This window comes from Drosophila ananassae, chromosome 3L (genome assembly GCF_017639315.1).
Source record: "Drosophila ananassae strain 14024-0371.13 chromosome 3L, ASM1763931v2, whole genome shotgun sequence".
In the NCBI taxonomy this organism is placed as follows: domain Eukaryota; kingdom Metazoa; phylum Arthropoda; class Insecta; order Diptera; family Drosophilidae; genus Drosophila; species Drosophila ananassae.
The window spans coordinates 12145293-12168613 of record NC_057929.1 but is presented as its reverse complement, the minus strand read 5'-3'; the positions used below and the strand labels follow the sequence as shown (position 1 = coordinate 12168613).

The 23321-nt window shown below is 49.8% G+C and overlaps 1 protein-coding gene across 1 annotated transcript; it reads right to left on the bottom strand.

Moving 5' to 3' along the window:
- Positions 1 to 1296: 1296 nt before the first annotated feature.
- LOC6496185 (homeotic protein distal-less) lies at positions 1297 to 21288 on the bottom strand. Its single transcript, XM_001960364.4, has 7 exons — positions 20402 to 21288; positions 18457 to 18632; positions 16553 to 16746; positions 3382 to 3523; positions 3216 to 3320; positions 2929 to 3148; positions 1297 to 2839 (listed from the first exon to the last, which is right to left on the bottom strand). Exons 1-7 carry the CDS (start codon positions 20530 to 20532, stop codon positions 2821 to 2823), a joined length of 987 nt encoding a protein of 328 aa, XP_001960400.2. The 5' UTR covers positions 20533 to 21288; the 3' UTR covers positions 1297 to 2820.
- Positions 21289 to 23321: the final 2033 nt, after the last annotated feature.

Below are 23321 nucleotides of genomic sequence, written 5' to 3'. Positions count from 1 at the left end.
GGACCAGGACCAGGCCGCGACTTTGACGGATAAATTTCACAAATAACTTCAACTGCTCCTCTGCTCTTTTTTATTTTCCCCCGCTGACTGGCTGTTATTTATTGAACGAGAGGACGCACCACTACCAATTTCGGCTTGGAGCTTGAGCTGAATCCGAAGCTGGAACTGGGAACTGCGAGCTGAGAGCTGGGATCTGGGACTTGGCGTTGACACGGACCTTGCTGTGTTTTCGGAACGCAGGCAGTCGAATGACAGCCAAGAAACGCTGGATGTCCCCGTTGTGTCTAAGTTTGGTATGCGTCATTTTTACAAGGAAATTCCTGGATTCTCTGGCTTCTGGCTTCTGGCTGCTGGCTCTGTGCCTCAGCCTCTGAACTGCTGCTGCTTCTGCTGCTCCTACCTGCTGGCCGCTGCTAATTTATGTAAACACTCTAAGTACAGTCCTAGCTGGACTCCCTCGCCCCGGCTACTGCCACGTCGCCCCCAATTAGAAGCCACTGGGTCCGAGTCCGCTGAATTCTCGGCTGAAATTTTAAATTGAAATCGCAAAAAGCGCTCGCAAATGCAAAGTGCTCCGCGAGCTGGCATTCCTCGGGCCGGTCGGGCCAGGCCATTGTGTTTCGGCCGGGTCGGAGAGGTGTTGATTTAATGAGGCCGGACAGGCACAAGCCCGCAACATAGTGAGCAGCACCTGAAGGCTGCCTTGAGGCCTGTCTCGCATCGTTTTTGCCCTGAAGAGCCCTCAGCAAATCCAGCGGTGATTGACTCTGCCAGGCTTGAGATGTCTTCAGAATCGATCGAGATGAGTCGAACAGGACTTGTTTATTATGTATCTTAGCTGGGCCTTTTGTTTTTGGTTGTTCCATCAGCTAATTAAAGGGCTACATATGCCAACTTGCTCGCTTAAAGCTTTTGTATCTGACGCATCCGGCTGTCGCCTGCCGACTGCCTCCTTCCCAGGACTCAGACACTCGCAGATAGTCCTGCGAAACGGTGTCGCCTCGAGGACATAATGGAACCATTCATTGAGCCTGTAAAAGCCCGCCCGACTCAAGCACATCCTGTGGCGTTCCTTTATGATTAATGGAACAGCTTCCTTCCGCACTTCCACACTGGCAGATACACTCGCTGTGGGCACTCACACTGGCAGATCTCGCGCCGCTTAACTTTTTCAAGTGTAATGCATTAATGCCTCCCCGCTCCTCCCCGCCGCTCCCTGCCGCCAGCCCTCGTTATCCTTCCGAAACAACAGCCAATGTCCCTGAAAGTGGCCTCCCCCGCTCCGAAACAATTCGCTTTTTGACTTTTAATTTCTTTACTTTTTATTGAGTTTTCTGGCTTTTTTCTTTGTTTGATTTGATTTGATTTGAAAATTACATATATTACTAGAAATCAAATAGGAGGGGTGGGGAGGGGAAGGACATCGGGAGGGATCGCTAGGCTTCTTCTGTGATTTGTGTTTGCCATTTTCTAGATTAAAACTAATTAATTAAATGCTAGCACATAAGGTTCTTGTTCTTACGCTCGGGTTCTATATAGATTTGTGTTCTTTGAATGTTACTTTTTATTTATTTGTTTGTTTTAATTTTAATTAATTCTTCTTTATCAATGTACACACACTTACAGCTCCACAGACAGGCATTCACACACGCACACGCAGAGTAGTTGTTAAACTATCAATTAATTTATTATTATTTTAGGTTGTTGTTATGGTTTTGCTGCTGTTTCTCTTGTTGTTGTTGCTGCTTGTATTGGTGTTGTTGTAAATTAAACTAGAGTGAAACACACGCACTAATTACCGCTTAAACTAGAGTATGTTTTAAACCATAATTACAGCTAAAGCAAGCTCAGAGCGCCGAGTGCGACTTCGACATTGGATTTCAGTGTGATTGGATTCTGAACAGGGATTCTGAAGCGAGGAAGGACTCTATGCATGATCTTAGATGTTTAGCTCTAGTGTTTTCTATACAAAAATGTACAATTCCTCCCAGGACCCTGTCTTCCTAGGAGCTTGATTTCAAGACAAATGCGGAAAACTCGTGAAATAAAATTACATATTGCACATAAGAGAGCGAATTTAAGGTGCTTTTAATCAAATAATTGGGCGTTAAAAACGAGAAAAAAAATATCAAACTCTAGAGGATTATTCTTTTGCATTTGAGATCTGATTTTACTGATTTTGTTGCTCCTTTGAAACATTCAAGGTTTAAAGAGCATTGGAAAAGAAACTCTTTTAAGATCAACAGCTGATTTTCGATTTATTTGTATTTATTTATGTTTTGTATTTTACGTATTTCATATTTGTGGTTTGCTCACTACACATAGGTATTTAATATAGATATATTATACATAGTTATTTCGCTAAATTAACCGAATTAAAGGACACGTTTCATACTCTCATTGCTGCTCTTGTGGTGGAGGAATGTATTCCGGCTCAAGAATGGTCTCCTCGTGTTTGTGTTGGGTTTGTTCTTAGCTAGACTCTATTTTAGAACGACTTTATTCACGTTGTGTAAATGTAGATCAATTTTAAAATGTACAAAATGTTTGCTTGCCACTCGACTTGCCACTTGCCAGCTCTTTGCCAGCCTTGTATGTCAATAGGTTTTTTCATGTGTATTTTACAGTTGCTATCATGGTTCGTATTGGCTAAGATATCGCGTGCGGATGTACTGGCCCGCCGCCCCCCTGGAGCAGGTACTGCTGCTGGTGGTCCAGCCCCAGGTCCGGGCAGGGGGGCTGCTGGAGGGGATGCTGCTGCTCCAGGTGCTCCAGGTGCTCTAGGCTCCAGGCAGCCGAGGGCAGCTGATTCGGATGCTGTTAGACCGCCGGCCACACCCTACGGATTTGGAAAAAGCGGGGGAAGCGGAAGGGATTAGATTGAAGTCTCAGCCAAGGTGCAGGAGGCAGGAGGTCACGACTACTCACGTCACTAATGAGGGATTCGTCTCGGGCTGGTACCAGTACTGGGGCACGTAGCCACCCATCTGGGGCGGCGGGTTGTGGTGGTGCGACTGCGGATGTAGCGCCGCTGCCGCCGGATGCGGTGGCTGGGGCGTCATCTGGGGCGGTGGCTTGTGGTCGATCCAGTGCGGCTTCTGGTCCCACGGCGCTTGCGTGGGCGGACTGAGACCCGTTGGTGGGAATTCTGCGGAGGCGGGAGAGGAGACTATTCGTTACACAGATTCAGGGATTGAGGAAGATATTAGACCTACCAGGCGAAAGCTCGGACACAGGAGTACTCGATGGCGTTGGACTATGTCCGGGAGGTAGATAATGTGAGGGTGAGCCGCTGTTGGAGCCACCGCCGTTATTACCGCCTGAAAATAGGATAGGAACTGAGGGATGAGTTCGTTGGGAGTCATAAGCGAATGGACTTACCACTGTGCATTTGATTGGGACTGTGCTGGCCGGGATTGGGCCCTCCTCCGCCGAGGGGCATGCCGCTGTTGGTGCCCGGTCCCTGGGCCGCCTTCATCATCTTTTTGTACTTGGAGCGTCGGTTCTGGAACCAGATTTTCACCTGCAATGGAGAGCGCGGGGGTTCATGGATTAGCATAAGTAGTGCGGATTAGAGATCAGAGATTAGAGAGAACTAATGCAAAACGACAGCATCCTTAGCTAACAGATACGTTTACTGTCCGCAGATACTGCTGGCGGCGTTGGCAGCTTTTCAAACAGCTTTTCAGTTGAAATTAAGAGTGAACGCTCTTGAAAAGCGGCTGGCAGGAAAATGGCTCTATAAACTATGGATTTTGGCAGCGTGCGACACATGTGCGGCGGCAGGTATCTGAGAGATACTCGCATTCGGCGGTGCAGCTCCAAAAACCTATTTCATCACTCACCGCCGCGAAGCTAGTGCCGCGGGACGAATGCAAAGCAAACACTTGAAGCGACTGGAGGCAGCCGAAATGTATCGCGCAGATACTTTCAGTTTCAGAGCTTCAGATACACGGCCCCAGCTGCTCGTAGAACTAATTGTGCGCTGAGCTGTGAGCACGGCGAGCACTTCACTTTGAAAGCCAGCTCCGAATCCGAGCCTCTGAGTCAGGCTGGTGTATAAATATAGATGCAAGATACAAGTAACAGCGCGTATCTAATGCCGTTTATGCGCACTTTCCGAGTATCTGCGGGTTGCAATCTCGCACGTTGACTCTGCCATGGCGTCCATACATCACTCCATCAGAGCTTCATCCATATACCTATAGTACACCAGTAGTATATAGAAACAGCTATCTATATGTACTAACAAACCCGCCTGGCGAGCCAGACTTGCTCAAGGTCGTTCTTCGCGGTTGGTTGGATTTTTGTAGCGCCGCTCTAGCGAATTTCACTGACTTTGCTGCTTTTTACGTATATTTGGCTGTTTTTTCTTCGCTGTTCAAACATAAAACTGAGGAGACTCGGCTTTTATGTACATTCCACACATCGATTTCAATTACCCGATAGCTACCAGAATTGAGCGTGGAACGAGCTAGTCTAGTCCACTGTCGGATCTTTGACATTGGCCCAGTAGCTCCCAGTCCACAGTAGCCGAAATTCAAAAGCGAATTTCATTTTCATTTGGCGCCCAATGAACCGCGAAGCGTTTTGTCTGACTGGATCTGGCACCTTCAGAGAGGTGAGACGCAATCTGATTCTCCATCTGGGTAGGTCAAAGCCTGAGAAAGGGATGAGCTGATCACCATCCTATCCTTCGAAGCACTACCGCTGATCGAGACCTTACATAGAGCTGCTGAGACTCTTTACCCGAAATCTGCTTCCCTCAAACGCGCTTTTTTCCCTCCAGACGTTACGCAAGGCAGGTCATGCGAGAAATCTGCGCCCAATGATAAAATATTGTCGAGGTTCTGCCCAAAAATAAATAGCCGTAATGAGTGCCCCTGCCGTTTAAAATATATTTTAATCAGGCGCTTCGCCACTGGAAACTAGGTGTTTGATTCTGATTTTGCCGAATCACAAAGCTGAGCAAATGTCAAAACTAATGGCCAGCAGCCTTTCAATTGTCGGCTTTTTGCAGGCAAAGAGTTGCAAGCAACCCTGGCCACAAAAAGCGAGCCTGAAAGTAAAAGTGTCTTTCGATCGGAGACGGAGACGGACAGCCTGTCAAATGTCAATCAGCCTTATGGTGTCCCCTCTGCGAGCCGGAGTTTCTGTTTCTGTACCACTTTCATATGGACAAATATGGCAAGAAACAGAAACGGCGAGAAATTAGCATGTCACCGTGGCAACCACACCGGACCGACCGAGTATTCATCTTTATCCTTTTAACCTACTTCGACTGGGACTGCGACTTGGACTGCGACTCGATAGTCAGATGGTCGGAGCCGCAACACTTGCTTGATCGCTTCCGCAATCTGTCACTTGGCATATAATTTATGCAGCCGAACGCACTGAGCACTGAATTGATGTCTAGCGGAGAGTCTGGACGGAGTCAGGGGCAGTTTGCAGATTTCAGATGGGTTTTATGACGCTTCCACAACATCCATCTCCAGTGGATACTGCCGACTCGGGCTTTCTAATTGCGAGCTGCCGCCGTTGGAGCGATAAAACTAACTCGGAAAGAGCTCAGTCATGGGGGCACTCGGGGGGGACACCTGCGTACACTGGCCACAACTGGTTCTCCGGGGCATTGCCAAATGTGTCCCAGGCACCGGCCAGGCTCTAATTCGTTTGACAGGTGAGCATTTAAAACGTGGGAAAACGATAAGCTGATCGAACAGAAAAGCCGCGCCAACCCGAGGTCCAGCTCCAGCTCCAGCCCATCGATTGATTTGTGTGGGAGCTTTGGCGCGGACCAGAGTTTTTCGCTTTTCACGGAAAAGCTGTAAGTCAGCCGGGTTTTCGGCTTTTCACTGGTAAATCATAAACCAACAAGCCACACGCCTCCTGCCAAGTTGAAACTACGGGGAGGATCCCGACCCTACACCCCAAAACTTACGACTTTATTAGCCGACCGAGCCGGGGGACACAGGTAACTTAGGTAAACACTGAAGACGCCTCGGACACAGATGCCTTGGCTTAATGACAGTCGACGCCGCCCAAAAGCGGACCATGGGAGAGTGTCCACCTCCCGTGGAGACTGAGTCATCCGACTCATGAGTGGGGGGAGGACCAACTCTCTAATACTCTAATCAGTCGAGCAAAATGTTGTCTAACGTCTCTGTCTTTCAGATTGGCAGCACCATGGAGCACTCATAGAGTTCAGGAATCACTTAATTCCAAAGTTCATGAGGGTATCCAAAGTTCTTCCTCTGACGTGGACTGGAGACTTCGGCAAATGCATTTCCATCGCGACCCGCCAACAAGGTCTGACTAAAAGGCAGAAAAAATGTTTATAGCTTTTCCTTGCGGCAGCAACAAAAACAGCAAATGGCTTGCCACGAAACGGTCTCAGTTTTGTAGTCACAGTTGCTGCCACAAATTTATGGCTACCAAGCGGAGCCGGGATTTTCCCCTCATTGTTCTCAGCTTGTAGCTTGTTATGTTCCTCCGCAGCGGCTGCCGCTGCTTTGGTTTTCATTCATAAATTCCGTGCAACAAGATTTTAGCATTTTTGCTGCACATTTTTGGTGCGAGAAATTTCAATTTGCTGCCCCTAAGCGGTCGACATGAAAACAATTTTCGGCGGCTTCTTTTTTCCTCGGTGGCTGGTTGGCTCGGTGGCTTTGAGTTATACTGGCGATCGAAGAACAGCCTGAGAGCGACACGAGCATTGTCTTAGCCGCTGATTAATGGCCAGGATCTGCGATTGCAGGCCCAAGCGATTATCGATCGGCAGGCGCCAAATGCGGCAGAAAATCTAAAGCACATACGTGAGCACATGTCCCTGATTTTCATTAGCCCGATCACTTTCGTTCAAACCGTTTATCCAGCTTTTATGGCCAACAACTTTCCTTTCGGCGACTGCCGCACGCGCCGGCCGACCGAACGGTTTTAATCGCGCTGCAATCGCCAGCAAAACGCGTGCAACCCGCGCGCCGATTTTAATTTATGCACAAGAGAAAAATCGTAAAAACAAAGCAAAAAACACCAAAAACCATAAAAATTTAAATAGACGATAGAAAGAGAGAGGTTCAAATCTGAGCTGCTGCGCGAAATAAAATAAAATTTTGATTTATGATCTTGTCGCTGAAGTTGTTCGTCAACAGCCGGCGACGGCAAGTAGCGTTGTTGTTGCTATCGCTGTTGCTGTTGCTGCTGTTGCTGTTGGTAGTGAAGCTGCTGTACAAGTTTGTTGGCGCAACAAGTGCTTTCGGCCAGTATAACTCACTCAGCGTCGCTCTGTCGGTCAGTCATTCATAAAAAAGCAACAGCCGCGTGGCACTTTTGATTTTGTTGCTGTTCTGCTGCTGTTGCTGTTGCTCTCCGGTAAGCCCATGTTTATGATGATTTTATCTCCGGACAACAAAAAAGCCAACTCAAAAGTAAAAGCAAAAAACTAACTGAAAAGATATATATTTCTCTGTGGCTGAAAAGGTGTTTTGCGAAAATTCTACATCAATTTCTACATCAATACTTTGTGGAGCGTTTGTTTCGAGACCTTCTGTTTGCCGAGTGTTGCTGTTGCTGTTGCCGATGCAGCTGCAGCAGATGCCTGTGGCTGTTGCGTGCTTTGGAGGCCCACCCCCGAAAAGCAGAAGAAGACGATACCGCCTCCCATGTACTCCCAGCTCCCATCCTCCCACTCCCCCTTCCACAAGTCCTCCAAGCACAACATCAGCATATTTCTTCAGCGGTTTCTGCCGCTTCTGTTCCCAAACCCCCCGCCTCCCCAGCCGGAGCCCCCTCTCCTGCCATGCTCTTTTGACTGCCATGGTTGACGGATTACGCAACTTGCCGGCCGTAGCATTTTCATTTTATTATTGTTATTATAAACTCTCCGCATTGTTGTTGCTGCTGCCGCTGCCACTGCCGCTGTCGGTAGCGGTGGCGTTTTTCATTGTGCTTGGAAAATTTGTACATTGCATGCGATTGTTTGTTGTTATACGCTCCACGGCAGCAACAACAGCGCAACGGCAACAGCGGCAGCAAAAAATTTGTTTATAATTTTGAATGCAGCAGAAACAGAAAAGTAACAACAACCGCCGCTAGGCAGGCAATGACTTCGAAACATATACAACAATGCCATGTCGTGGCAAAAAAAAAAAAAAAAGAAACGATACAAAAAGTTTTTCTTTTGAAAAGGTTTTTTTTCGTGTTTCCCGCGGACCTGCCCTAGAGTCAAGTGTCACGCACACTCCGCCAAAGTCTCCTCACTACGTACTCCTTAAGCCCCAGCCTCATCCTCAGTCGCAGCTTCAACTTTCAGCTCATTAAAGCCAACGCCGCCGCATGCTAAAGTCATTTCAAGTTCGCTGCTTAAGTCTTTCGTTCTTGTTAGCAACTCGAAGGGCGGGAAAGAGACGGCGAGCGCGGCGCAGGCGGGGAGGGAGCGGGAGCGGGAGCGAGAGGGCGCGAGCTGAACAGAGCAAACAGAAACCTCAGCTGCATCCCAAAGTGATTTCCAAATAAAATCGTTGCGGGCTGTTTTGGGCAACGCCTTCCCGAAAAAAACGAAACGAACGAAACCCGAAAACCGAAAACAGTAGAAAGGAAAGCGGCAGCAACAGAGTTTCAACAAAAAACGCTCCAAGGCTTCAAGGCCAGCAAAACGCAACAACGCCTTGAATCCGCTCCACAGCCTCGGCTCTGGCAGCTCCCCAGCTCTAGCCCCAGCTCCCCAAATGAACGCAAGTTAACACCGGCCAGATCGGAGATTCGAGCCAGTCCAGCCCAGGCCAGGCTGGACCGATCCGGGCCGGGCCGTGGCAGGCCAAACAAATTGAAAGCAAATCGATGCGGCACCAGAGTGAAGCTGCAACACGTGGCCAGCTTTCTGACCCGCCGGAACCCGTGAACTTGTGCCAGCTCGTCGGGGTCAGCTACTGTGCTACCTAGCATCGCAGTTCGCTCGAGCTCTAATGATGCTCCGCAGTGGGGAGATTGCGGATAAGAGATCAATAAATGACAAATACTATTAGCTATTAGCTTCGTATTAAGTGGCTCTTGATGCGAAATGGAACTTCAAAGTTCAGTGGGCCTCACTGGAGCCCAGTGGAGCTCAGTGGCATTGGGATGCAAAGCATGCAGCTATGCAGCCGGCTGACCATTTTGGGCACCTCCAGTGCGCTTTTCCCCTTGGGGGCCACTGCACGTTGTGTCCGCATGTGTCCCATTGCTATGCGATTGATCTTTATCAATGGGGCCGGGACATAGACCGGGCCATAGAGGCCATGAATGAAGCTCGCAGCGATCGCTCCAGCGATCGGATTCATTAATTTATGCATATACAGTGTATGGGCAGTGCGTAAAAAGTGAATGAGATGAGCGGAGGCCCGAGACCGGAGTAGGGGCTGGCCGCCCGGCCAGTTATGAGCTGGCCACCGCCGGCGGTGGAAAAAGTCTGCTTAATAAACAATAAATATGCAATTAAGCAAGGCCGGGCTACCAGTGCTGTTTATATAAGACGGGCTTGAGCAGAAGTCGAAGCTTGAAGCTGGAGCTGAAGCTGAAGCTGGGGATGGAGAAGCCCATCCTCGTTCTATGGTCATCTAATAGCAATTAACTCGGACGATGGATGCTGGACTGGAACGACGGATGCCGGCTGCCGTTAATGAGAATGAGACTCGTCGGAGCGACGAGTGAAACAATTTAGCAGACATCGATGCACTGACTACATGTGTATGCAGCTCGCTGCAGTCGCCGCGTATAAATAAAGATATCGATCTAATTTCTATATAGACATGCGGATGATTGCTCAATCGCCTGTCGCCGCATTTCACCAGCTTTTGGTCCAGCTTTCGGAGTGGCTTTCGACCCGAGCCGGGCTCAAAATCAATCTGATTATGTTGTTAGCTCTAGAGCTCTAGACTGGTAACGGAGTCAGAGACCTGGCTGAGATTCTGGCTAAAACGAGCGACATGTGCAGCCGCATGCCAACTGCCAAAGCTAGCCGGAGCCAAGGACAAATCGAGTATTTTACTAACTCAATTAGTGCTTAGCCGGCCCGAAGAGAAATGCTTGTTGCCATTTCGGGCGCCCAGTGTTTCGGAGAAAGAATTAACGAGCTGCCGGCCCGGCTGGGAATATCAGCTGGGATGACGTTCATCCGGCCAGGCTAGGCCAGTCAGCATCAGATTCAGATTCCGAATGGGATTCAGTACTCAGTATCGGTTTCGGATACCATTGTGCAACGAAGTGCTGTCGTCAAATCCGGAAACTGTTCCCATGTTTCGCTGCGAAACTATTGAAAGCCGAACAACAACAGCGACCGAACCGTCCGAACTGGCTAACAACTGATCGCTGAAAAAGCTGAAAGCTGCAAAATAAAAAAAATATATAAAAACGCCCCAAAGCAACGTTCAAAGTTGTTCTGACTGACGACTGGCATGCAATGAGAATTTGCTTTTTTGATTCACCTGCAAAGCCTTGAATTTTGTAATTCTAATTCGCGGCAGCTTGGCTGTTTGGCTGTTTAGCTGTTTAGCTGTTCGGCTGCTGAAACACTGACTCAGTTTAGCTTTTGTAATCCATCAGTCGCAGCAGAGAGTTATGATGAAAAAATCTAAAAGCTAGCAGCCACCAGCAGCAGCAATAGCTGACGTACAAAAATTGTTCAACAATAAATCGGCGGCAGCATTTGATCAGCAATTGTCAAGGTGAGATTCTAGCAGATACAAAAACAATAACAGCGACTCATGTGCACTTCGAGGCATGTGGTTGGGCGGGGGGCGTGTAAGCCAGACTTGCATTCTACAGTCGCCGAAAAATATTAGTCACAAGCCCAGCTTCGCCTCTCGCCTTTCGGGGCTGAACGGCAAGTGACAGTAAACATAATTCCTCACTTTGGCTAGTTTGTGTCATTAGCTCTAGTCTGTGACTAACTAACTCTTTTCTCTTTTTCGGCCAAGTCAGGTTTCAGCTACACTCTGGTAGCTGGTAGCTGTATCTGGCAGCTATTAGCTGGGGAAGTCCCAAAACTCGTTTAATATTAATGTGATTCCTCCGAACAAAGTATGCAGCAGTAGAACGGGAAGGCAGTACGGAGAAATGGGGGATCCACCATAGAGTCTGGGAAAGGAACTTCCAGCAGGTGCACTTTCAATTACGCTCCCATCAAACCGCAATTAGATGGCCCAATTATGACCATTGTCCACGGTAAGCAGGCCCATCGAAGCGCATTTGAAGGAACGCTTTTTCCGCCCGGCTAACCAGGCTCGGCTCCGAGTTGCAGGCTCGAAATTAAATGAAGGGTCCGACCTGACCCCCCGACTCGTGAAATCATGGCTGTGGTCAGATCGGCCAGATAATGGCCCGGGGAAAAACGTTAACAAAAAGTGTGGCGGTTAATTGTGCAATTTATATAAGCGCATTCTTTCAGTATCAGCCTGTGTTTGTTTTGGTTCGGTTCGGTTCGGTGCGGTGCGGGGCTCGTAATTTAAATATTATTTGTTGCTTTTTGTTTTCTCTGTTTTTTGAGTCGGCAAAATGAAATCATGGTCAACTGACTATTATTTGTCGCTTACACACAGTTTCCTATGCAGTTTCACAGAGAGATCACGATAATGCTGGAAAAACACAAAAGAGTGAAAAACGAAAAAGAACCCAGCCGAGCTGGGAGTAACCAAGCGTTAAAAGTTTGTTGTCTTGCTATTGTTGTCGCCGAGGGGGAGGGCAGCCCCGAAGGAAAAGACAAGCCAGTTGGCTTCCGATCTCCCACCCCCACCCCGGGTCGCTAGGAAGCTCGCTCCCCCACTAATTGGTGTCGGATAGAGGGCCCGGCGTGGAGGATGGGGTTTCAGGACATTTGAGTCCTGCTAATTGGCATCGCATTTGCGATTCTGCGAGCGCGCAGCAAGTGCAGAAGGGTTGTGCAGCTCAGCTCGATATCTGCAAATTTGAGAGCCAATTAAAATACGAAACCAGCTCTAGCCGAGGACCAGGACCAGCGCCAGTGCCAGTGCCACCACCCACCATCTCAAGCCAGGCCTTCGATAGAAACCAGTTGATCCACTGCCAAGCCGGCTGGGCAATGAAATAATAATTATAATTATTATCGCATCAGAGAAATCTGCAGCATCCTTGGCCGCGGCCAGCCGCTGTCCCTTGTTTACCTTTCCGCCGTGTGTCAATAAATGAGACCGCAATTAGCCCGTCCTGCCCCGGTCACGATCTCGGTCGCAAGCACAGGCGTATTACACGGCTAATAGCCATATCGTAGTATGTAGTATGCCAACTATGCGCTGATGTCGTTAAAATTTATTTATTTGAATACTCTCACTTGGCGGGCCGCTGGCTGCCGACCCCCTCCTCCGCCGCCCCTGGACGACATGGGCATTTTGTAATTTCCTGAGCGTTGCGTACGATTTTGATCGAATCGCTGACGGATGGGGCAGCCACTCGGGCTGTGACCAGTTTTGAAAGCTGCCACTATTGTGAATGAGTGCTGGAACTGGCTTTCAGCAGGGATCTCAAGCTGTGTGGCACCCGAAAGGAGAATGTGCGGCCGATCCGCGAATGCCAATGGCAAGGGAAGCTGTAAGAGCTTATCGGACTGGGCTTTATCCTGCGATGGTCTTTTGAGGGAAGTTCCAGCCCACCTAGAACTGACCATCTTTCGGCCATCTAACGTTTAAGCCTCTCTGCTTTGGATTCACGTTTTGTGGGCCAATTCGGGGCTGTCATCGCTACCTGCCCCTGCGAATTATGTCAACTGCAATCAAGATTGCACAAGACGCACGTAAACATTCGAGCGTGTGTATATCTGTGAGATGTTGTATCTTTTGGCTGGCGTTAGATTGAGCTCTCTTCAAAATGCAAATGCGGTCAGTGGAGAAAAGATTGACAGCGAAGGGGTAGAGGCGTGGGGCGTAGAGGGGGAGGGCAGGTCGCTGGTGAGAAATTGAGAAACGAGCCCGTGCCTGGCTCCGCTCCGGCTCTCGCTCAGGCCATGCATCATTGTTAATGGCAACTTGTTTGTTGTCGTCGCTGTTGCCGTTGCTGTTGCTGTTGCTGTCGTGTTGCTACTGCTACTCGGCTGTACTGTAGTACCAGCATCAGCGCTGATCAAACTTAATTCAAAGTTCCTGTTGCGCGCCAGCCGCGGTGCAAAATTTCGACACAGGGAGTCAAGGAAGCAGCGTGTTGCTCTTGCTGTTGCTGTTGCTGCTGCTGCTAGAGGGTCTGCTGCTGCAATATGCGTGCGATTAAGATGCGAGCTCTGGTGTAGCTGTTTAGTTACATTGTATTATGTGCCATAATTTAATTGACATTGCCCGCGTAAATCAGACAATCACTGATATACGATGTGTTGCTGCTGATGTTGCTGTTGCTGTTGCTGTTGCTACAAGTACTAGTACTACTAGTAGTGTTGTTGCTGCTGCTGACCGCAGCATAAACGAACGTGAGCTCAGGCTGAGGCTGCTGAGCATTTAAATGCGGTCAGCCAGTTTTTCATTTTTTCTCGCTTAGCCGTTGATACTAACTAGACACTTGTATTATTTAAATCAAGTTGTGCTAGTTTTTTCTTAATACAATAAAAAACGCGCAAATTTTTTGTCCGTCGCTGCCTTCCATTTGATGTGGAAATTAATTTTAGTTTTTTGTTACAAGTATTTTGAGTTTGGCCTGAAATTCCAGCGAAATATCATTTTGGGTTTCTCTGCACGGCCTCTGCCGTGAGTCCGCGGAGTCCATGACCTTTGGAGCGATACCGGAGCGTTCGCCACGTATCCAGTTAGGGGTGGAGCAGACTTATCTCAGTTCCAGCTCCAGCTCCGGCCGCAGCTCCAGAGAGAAGCCCTGCCACAAAGGCGAAGGTGTGCACCGTGGGCGATGCGTCTCCGTCTGCGTGTGCATTTGCGTCGTCATCGGAGCAGCAGCTTTTGCCAAAGATTCGCGATGCCACAACGGCAGAAAGAGCAACGGCAGCTCACAGCACACTCATAAAGCAGGCGTTGTTGATTTTTAAAGACAGGCCATGCCAAAAGTGGCACGTCCAAGGAAAAATGTTGGCACTGGCTCCACTTGGCCATCGTGGCTCGGCCACCTAGGGTCGGAAGGAGTCTGGTACGAACATTTTTCGCAGAGCGCGCCCCCTGGTTCTGGGGCCTCCTGCTCCCACAAGCGCCGTTTTGGCAGTTCGTCTGCCAAATCCTTTGTTTTCAGCCAGCGTGGCCTCCTACAAATATTTCGAGGCTTTCGCGTTGCGCCCTCCTTAAGGGACCGACCCAGAGCAAGAGCCAGAGCCGAGCCAGACCCAGGGCAGAGGCAGAGGAACCAGATCAAAATGTGCCGATATGAGCTCATAAACACGCAGTTTAAAAGTATTTTTTATTATTTTATTTCATTTTACCTTCTTGGTGGGTTTTTGAGGGCTTTTCGTTTTATTTCTGTCGGATTCTGGGATCAGAAGGAAAGCCACCAGTCGTTGAAAGCCCTTACACTTATGCCCGACACTGTCAGAGTCTGCAGTCGGTTGGGGGCCTTGAAAAGTTTCGGCAATCCGCTCGAGCGTTCTATGTAATTATTCAATTAGCAGGGGTGCCAAAAACGGTCGGGCGATATGACGAGCGGGAACAGTAGCCAGCCGGGACTTGCTCTAATTGAAACTTGATTGTTTTCCGAATGCTTTCCGAATGGGGAATGGGTTTCTGTTTCTGGCCGAGAAGTCTGTGGCTCATTAACAGTCACCGGATGCACTTTCAAATCGCCGAACAGCAAGTGGCCGAGTGAAAGATGCAACAGCAACTTGCGACTAGCGACTAGCGACTTGCAACCGGTTTCTGCTGCAGCGGCTGAAAAATCATAATAAAATTACCATAATTATAAAAAAAGCTGTAAAGCAGCCAGCAGTGTGCCTCCGTTTCCACTTGCGGTAATATTTTTGCGTACTATTCGGGTAATTTCATTCGAGTGCCGGCGAAGACCTGCTTCTGCCGCCATGTGGCAGGGGCAGGTCGGCAGGTGTTAGAACAAGTTGCTGTCAGGCGAAGCTCAAGCGAAACTCTCAGGCCCAAGACACAGAAACCGAATTGTATAACACGCCCCACAAAACCGCCAGCCGAAGGCCATTAAGCTGCCGCCAGTTTAGCGTTAGTGTTTGTGTAACGCATAAATCTTAGGGCCGAGCACAATGGTTTGTTTGCACGGCTCAAACATTGGCGTGTACTAGCCCAGGCCCTGCTCCTGGCCCTAGTCCTAGTCTTGGCGCTAGTCCTGGCCCTCGCCGAATCAATAAAAAACTTCCGCTGCCCAAACGGCGAGGGCGGTTTTAATTAACACCGCCGGCCACTGCCAACGGAAAGCGAAAGCGGCCAAGAGCAGCTCCTGGCGACCCCCACTCCCCCACACAATAGGCACTCATAAATTCATGCTTTCGGCCAACTGCTTAACCCCTTGGAGCGGCGGCCGCCGGCGGCAGAGATAGACCATTTCGATTATGTCCCCGGCAGGGCAGGGGGCGTGGCTATTTGCTTAGCCGACTCGATTGACAGCTGCCAGGGAATCAGAGCCTGTCGGGAGGGTGACTGCGGCAAGTTTCGGGGGCTTGCAGCAGAATTTATTGCACAGCCGCCGTATGGCACGCCCGTCCTAGACGGCCGCCCCAACCTTTCGGATATTCAAATATGTACGGGTATCTTGATAAACAACTCGCGGCTGGAGCAACACCCACGCCGGAGCAGAGGGTCTTCGACTTGTTTTACAAGTTTTATTCGCAACAACATTATTGTGGTGCTCCCTCTCTATCTCTCTCGGCGGGTTTCCGAGGCGGTTGGCTCTGTTTCTGTTTCTCTGGCCGCTGAGCAAGCACATGAACTTTGTGGCACACTAATTCAATTAGGAAGCCCACGCCCACTATCAATAAATTTCTCAAAACACGAGACTCATTCACAGCTCTTCTGGGGCTCATCTGGAAAACTATCAAGTGGAGCGCTGGAAACTAGAATAGCTAGACATACGGGTACTGTGACTGTGACTGCGACTGGGGCAGCGGCTGGGACTGGGGTGGGTGTTGCCAGTGACAATGCTCTGCCCTCGCAAGTAACCCCGACCCCAGACCCCGCTCCTGCCCGTGGGCAGCAGCGCGTGCATTAGCGAAAAGACAACAAAAACGGCAACTGAAAACTTTTTCACAAAATTGACATTGACACACGTGGAGGAGCAACAAAAAACGAGAAAAGAACATTACAATATTACACATACGCCCGTGTGGCGTGTTCCCCGGAGTTGTGTGGTGTAAGGTGCTTGGGTGTGTGAGGCTACTCGCGCTTGTGTCTGTGTCAGAGGCGTAGGAGGTTGCCATTGTTACATTGTCTTTGCTCGTTTGTCAGTCAACATTAGAGACATGTCAACAATTCACTTTGGAAATGCTAACTAACCACGGGTGCAGCCTGCAAATGGCCACAAGGATGGCGCAGGAGCTCACGGAGGAGTAGGATAGTTCAAAGGCTACACTCTCAGGGGGTTAAAGCTTAGAACCTGATATCATTATTTGGCTGTTTAGACTTACCTGCGTCTGCGTGAGGCCCAGACTCGCCGCCAGCTCCGCCCGCTCGGGCAGGGCCAGGTATTGGGTGCGCTGGAAGCGGCGGTTCAGCTGCTGGAGCTGCAGCGAGCTGTAGATGGTGCGGGGCTTGCGCATCTTCTTGCCCTTGCCGTTGACGCGGAGGCCGGAGTCCTCGCATTTGTCCGAGATTGAAAAGTCTGAGGAGGAGGCGAAAAGAGCAAACAGTGAGTGAGGCAGTGAGTCGGTGAGTCGGGAGTCGAGGCTGTAAATGGCAAGCCATTGCAGCGTTGCAACGATGAATTTATAATTAGGCTGCAAAATTATGGCCAGCATGGAGCGGGGAGCCGGGCCGAGGTGAACACTTAACCCTTTTTTGTGTGTTGCATATTTATGAGGACATTCCCGGGGCGGCTGGAATGCATAAAACTGTTACATTTATGGACCTGAATTAATTCCAGCCGCATCGCATAGAAATCGGACTGGTCTGTGATCTGATTCCGGAGCTCCGTTCTTTTTCGATACACTATCGATCGATTCGTTAAGTAACTTGTAAATGTCAGCGAATTAGCGCTAATTGCCGAGTTCGAAGCGAAAGTTCAAAGCACTCCCCAACTCTGCTCACTCGTATCATCGTCGACACTTCATAAAATCCATCAAGTTCAATGAGCGACGACTGCAGCTAATCGTTAAAAAATAACACACGGGCCCACCAAAAATAAACTATTATTAAACACCAAATACGGAGCTCTGCCGCCGTATCCGTATCTCTGAACATATCTGTATCTACAGCCGCGTTTGTCACCGAATATATTTGGAGCCCGAGCAGGCAGCACGTGCTGCACACTCTTAATGCCAAAATGGCAGTCGGAGCCTCTATTAGTCAGCCAGTCCGGCTCCTGGTTCTCCAAAGAGTGCACAATTAACTCCGCCAAGCCAAGGCGTAATTACTGCAATTATATTTACACACAACTGGGCTCGGGACTGGGCCTCGGACTGGGACTGGCACTGGGACTGGGACTTCCTTTCTAATCATCAGCTGTTTTGCGGATCTTTAGGACACTTGATGGGCGCTCTCAGCCAAGGTTAGCTGGGCCACGTAGCGACTGGGTGACGAAAGTCGGAGACAGTCACGAAAAGATACATCTGTAGTGCGCCTCTACAGATACGACAATGGGTGGAAAATGAATTGCTTTCCACTGTCGGGAAACCGAAACTGCTCAACCAAAACGCATCAAAATAGCAAAACAAAGTTGTTCAACAAAATACGAGAGACGGCTCCACAAAATGTCACAGTCAAGCGCGCAATTATGCCAGAGACTAGGAAAAAATTACCGAAAAAAATAAAGCACAGAACACAAAAAACAAAAAACAAGATAAATAAAAAATAAATAAAATGGGAAAATTGCGCATACGTGGATAAGGCAAAAAGCGTTTCATGCTCGTTAGAGGAATTCACTCGAGAAAGGAACAAAAATAAAGCTCGACGCCTGAAAATAGTATGAATAGAAAGGATTTCCAATCTAACAAACGACATATAATTACTTGTGATGTGTCCTTAAGCCTATTGTAGAACAGCTATTGGAGTGTAACAAGAGTACACATAAAGTCTGAAAACAAATGTTTTCTGAAACCTAATTGAGACAAGTCGAACTTGAAGTCGACGAGCAAACAAAACCCCAGAAACCCCAGAGTCCCCAGAGTCGACTACAATGGCTCTTGAAACGCGTCGAGCTCTCGAGCTCGAGTGTCGCCAAAAAATAGACAAGGAAGCTGGCGAAGATCTCCAAAAAGCCCAGCAACCAAAGAGGCCTGCCAACTAAAGAGCCATCCGTGGTGGCCTCCGGCCTCCGAGAAGTGCGCAGAGCGCAGGTCTTCAAAGTCAATCTACGTAATCTGGGATAACTTACCATCCTTGGGCGGACTGGCGCAGGGCGGGGCGTAGCTGCCGAGGTGATAGCCGGAGTAGGAGTTCTGGTGCATGGGCGTGAACGGGTAGCCGAGGGCGCTGCGCGGACTCGGGAAGCCGGAGTCCTGGCCGCCCTGCGGCCCGAAATGCTGATAGGTGCTCCGAATGCCGCCGTACCTGAAAGCCGGATAAGAATGCACGGAAAATAATCAATACGGGCTGTGTAAAAATAGAGTATGTACACTATACACTGAACACTGTACAGGATATGAATGAATCGTGCACGGGGAATCGAGACATGGCCTGGGCCTGGGCCTCGTGCCTCCTTGCGTGTTCAGTCTACACTTTTCACTATTAAATTCAAGCCAGAAATAAAGGAAAAAGTGAACCCAAAATCTTTCATGTTTAATGCAAAAAGCGTCGAAACGAAAACTTTTTTTCTCACAACAAAAATTAGGCTAGCCAGGAGAGGCTCACAAAACTTTTGCCATGACTTCATTTACAGAAGCCAGAAGAAAAGTAACCCAGAGTCCCCGAACTAGATGCGGCCTAATATATCAACCAAAAATCAATAGAAATGTCAGACTTTCTGTTTAGTTCTGCCAGCTACTTCTGTCCTACCGCTCAGAGCTCCCCGTTTTGTGGTAAATATTTTGTTAACACTTTGCCGGCGAAGCAGGCGAAACAGTTGAGCCAGTTCCCATGCATTATGTTCTGTGCTGGCCCGGGCTCCTAACGACGAGCTGCATGAAATATTCAATGCTCTCTTGGCCCGAACACGGAACACGGAAACGAAAGCCGGCTGGAAACGCAGCAGAAACCGCAACGGTCAGCGGACAGTTGAGTTCCCGCAATATGGCAGCCAGAACAGAGACAACTCCTGAGGGCTGCCCTGGAGTCGGAGTCGGAGTCAGAGGCGAGTCGGATCAGCGAAGCATTCCATTCCAGACTCAGGAACCCAACACGCACAAATGTCAGGGAACCGCACACGGAGGGTCCCGAGAAACCGCAAAACCCGAGAATGCAATAAAATATGTATAATGAAAAATCGAATCGTGCGTTGGAAAAACAATTTGCGGGACAGAAAACTCAAACGGTTTGCCAGGGGAGTGGCTCTCCGTAGCGGCTTCTGGCTTCTACCCCCGTAGACTGCCGTTTCACAGAAATGGGGGACCCTCTGGGGGCAGCAGCGCTTTATTTAGCAGACAGACCGGCAGATTAAGCTAAACTTAATTGAATTTATTTTTGGCTTCCGCTCCTGCTCGGGCACCAGCATGATCTGGAGCCGGGAAATGCAGTCGAAGTGATTTTCTTAATCAAAACTAATAATATTTTGAGGGAGCCACCGCGGCATCCGCGAGCAACTCCCCGAGCTCTCAGAAAACCTGCGAAGCTTGATGAGCGTAATAAGTATTGTAGAATCACATACGATTGGGCACAAAAGAATAAAGCATTAGGGTTAGCCAGAGATTTCAAGCTGTTTGAAGATTTCCAGACTTGGCTAGGCTATTAGATTCTTTAGGATAAACACTCATACTATTTAACGGACTGACATTAACCCAAACATACTGGTCTCTTCTGGAGTTCATCCTTAGGACTGTTGTTCAAAACTATATCCGCAAATGCTACATATGTATATTGGACGGTTTAATAAGGACTTAATCTCCAGCCACCCTAACATATCTAGCTTGGTTCTGTGTTGTATCTTTTGGAACCGAAAAACAAATGCACTCCAACTGTAGGCACAAGGGAGGCCTCCAGTGCTCCGATTTCCCTTCGGGTGTGGCACTTAATTTGCAATTAGATCGAACTTGGATAACTGAGGCGAGTGGAAGCCAAGTCTGGCTCCGTTTCGCAACTTTCTGGGTTTCTGGGTGCACTTTTTCACTCATTCCCTGGGCTGGGCAGACTTGGTTCTCCCCCAGATCCGATCCGGAGACACTCACCCGGCGGCGGCGTGCTGCTGCAGCTCGACGAAGGCGGACTTTCCGGGAATGTTGACGCCGGGCGTTACACTGGCCGCCGTATTCCCGCCGTCCATGTACTTGGGCGTGTGGGGGGCGTCGGGGGCGTCCATGCCCGACTGGGGGGTGCTGGGAGGCCCCTCGTAGGGGCTCCCTAGATCCGTGAAATTGAGCGTGTTGGCGCCTATCGAGGCCACTTTATCGAGAATGTTGGCGGCTTTTTCTCGCGGGGACTGCAAGCGCGGAAACACAACTCTTGGCGGCCTGGACGTGGACGTGGACGTGGATGTGGAGTCTAGATCCTGGACTTGGGCGGACGCAGGCGGATGAACGCGTGTGTGGTGTGGGTGTTCTCTGATTTCAGTTTTGACTGCACATGAACAGTGTTTTGAAAAACTTTGGACAGACTCGTGGAACTGTTCTGGGGCGTTCTGAGCGCGTAAATCCTTTCAGCTTTTTGGCTGGCGAGGCACTTTTCCGACACTTATTCTCGGCACTTTCTTAGCACTTCTTTCAGTGGCTTTCTCAGCAGCTTTCTTTTCTCACTTGGCTGTGCATATTTTGCCTTTCGACTCTTGTGCGATTCTTGAATCCAACTCGAAACCAAAACCAAACTCAACGCAAATCACAAGCGCGCCTCCCGACGGAGTATCCCAGCGTTCAGCTCGGATCGAGAACGGAATCGAAGCAAATCAAAGTCGGTCTTCGGATCGGAATCGGGATCGTGATCGTGATCGGTTAGCGGCGCTACAACGACGGAGCGGTTCTGCGACGGCGGCGGCTCAGCGGATCGGCAGGGCGACGACTGCCCACGAACAAAGTGCGTATACGACTAGGTGACTGGGTTTCGAATCCGCGGCGCGGTTGCGCGAGATTCCAGTTTCCCAGCCCGACTCGACGGCTCTGTCGCTTTGCCGCTCTGTGGCTGTAGTGTGCGAGCGGGACGGCCGCCGCCTGGCCTCCCTTGGCCAGAGCGGGACCGCGGCTGTTCCGGTGGCAGCCAGCAGCGGCTCTCGCCCGGCCTCGCCAATCGGGTGGTTCGCAACCGGTTTCCCTCCCTGAGTGTGTGTTTCTCCGGTCTCGGGCACTCGGCTGCGCGACTGTGTGCGTGAGGCTGGTGTTGAAACCGCACCAATACCATAAATTTGTGCCTCGACGGGGCGGGGGTCCACCCCCCTTTGGGTTTTCTTGTCAACTTTTGTCTAGGTCTAGGGCCCCGATGGAGATTGAGGCGTGGCCTGGAGCCCCCGTCTCCCAGTCCCCAACTCCCCACGGGATTTTCGGTAGACTTACAGCATTTATATGCAAATATGGGGGGCAGGGTGGCTCTGGGGGCTGCCCGTGGAAAGTGCAAATATTTTGACGTTTTAAATAATGTTGATTAAATGCAAAAGGTCTCAATTATTAAATTGATTGTTGAACCTGTAATTTGTCTTCTGCTCGTTTTCGTTTTCGGGTTCGGGCTTTATTTTCGGCCTGCGCAATCAACAGTTGTGGCTAACAAATTAAGGTAATGATTTGTTTACGTTCTCGCAATTGCGCCCAGAAGACGTCCAGAGGCGTGCAGGAGGGCAGGCTTGCGAGGAAGTGTTAAATAATTAACCTCGATTGCGAAAAGAAGAGGAATGAAGCCCAGGAATGGGCCCAGGAATGGAAATTCAAGTCGGGTCTTCTGCAAGGAGCTCCTCAAAGGCTCTAGTTTTGGGCCGACTGGCGCCATCTAGCGGCCGCTCCGCTCACCCGCAAACCAGTCTAACGGACCGACCTGCTCACCTGTCAACCCACTCACACACAGGCTCTCGTTCTCGCACACAGACACACACTCACCTGCGCACCACAGAACGCCCCCCGCTGAGCGCCGGAGAGCCGAGCTGTCTATCTCGTGCCACGCCCCCTCAGGTAGCATAGAGAGCCGGAGAGAGGACGAGAGCGGAAGAGTGCGCGCAGGGTCTATTCAAAATGGCGGCCCTTCTGGCCCAGGCGGAACTGTAGCTTTGTGGCTCTGGAGAAGCGACAGAGGCCGTCGTGGCCGCTTCTCGGTCTCATTCACAAGACAAGTCGTAGCTCGGAGCGAACAGCGGACCCAGTGGCAAGACTAGCGACGGCTGGCCGCCTGCCCCCACCTGACCCGGCGGTTGTCACCTGAGAAGGATTTCCGCCGCACATGCATATTCATGAGCCAGAGCGACGGCAATTAGCCAGACTCCGAGTGCCAGAGTGCCACAAAAAATATAAATACAAGTAGAGTTGGCATCGAAAGTCGGGCAGCCCAGCATCAATCGATTAGCTAAAGGCGGGTCGGATCTGGATCTGGATCTGGACCTGGATCTGATCCGCTTAAAATGTTAATCCCCGGACCGGGGTGGAGCTCGGCCCGACTCGCAGCCGTTTCTGTGTTGACCCGGTCGGCAGCAGTGCACTAATTTAAAGGGAGCAGTTCGAGTGCACGTAATTGTTGCAATTACTTAATGAAATATTTATTAAATGCAAATTATGATTAGACTGCGACTACGGCCGACTACGGCCACTGTTCCTTTTCCCACTGAGTCGGCGGAGTGTGTGCTAGTGGCCGTGTCTGCGTGCGAGAGGCTCTCCGGCCGCGATTAATTGGCCATAAATCAAAATCAAATTACCTCCCCACCCGACACGTGCAAATATGTCAAGCAAACACGTTTGCAAGTCAATCAGGTATCGGATTAATTCGTCAAAGTGTCGCAGATGTCCACCGAGATGAGGGGCATCCCGATGCATCTTCTCGTATTCCATTCTGCTCTGATACAACTCCATAAAGCGCAATGTTCCATAGCGGTGTTGATTGAAACCACCTGCTTTAATGGCCTTGTGTGTTTGCGGCCAAGTACACTCCAGTTATTGGCTCCGATTAGCCAAAAAGCCATTTTCT

Coding starts and splice junctions, on each gene's coding strand:
- LOC6496185 (XM_001960364.4), bottom strand. CDS start 20,532: ATGGACGCCCCCGACGCCCCCCACACGCCCAAGTACATGGACGGCGGG. Junction 18,633..20,401: donor CAGCAGCACGCCGCCGCCGG/GTGAGTGTCTCC, acceptor TCCGGCTTTCAG/GTACGGCGGCATTCGGAGCA. Junction 3,524..16,552: donor TGGGCCTCACGCAGACGCAG/GTAAGTCTAAAC, acceptor TCTCCATTGCAG/GTGAAAATCTGGTTCCAGAA.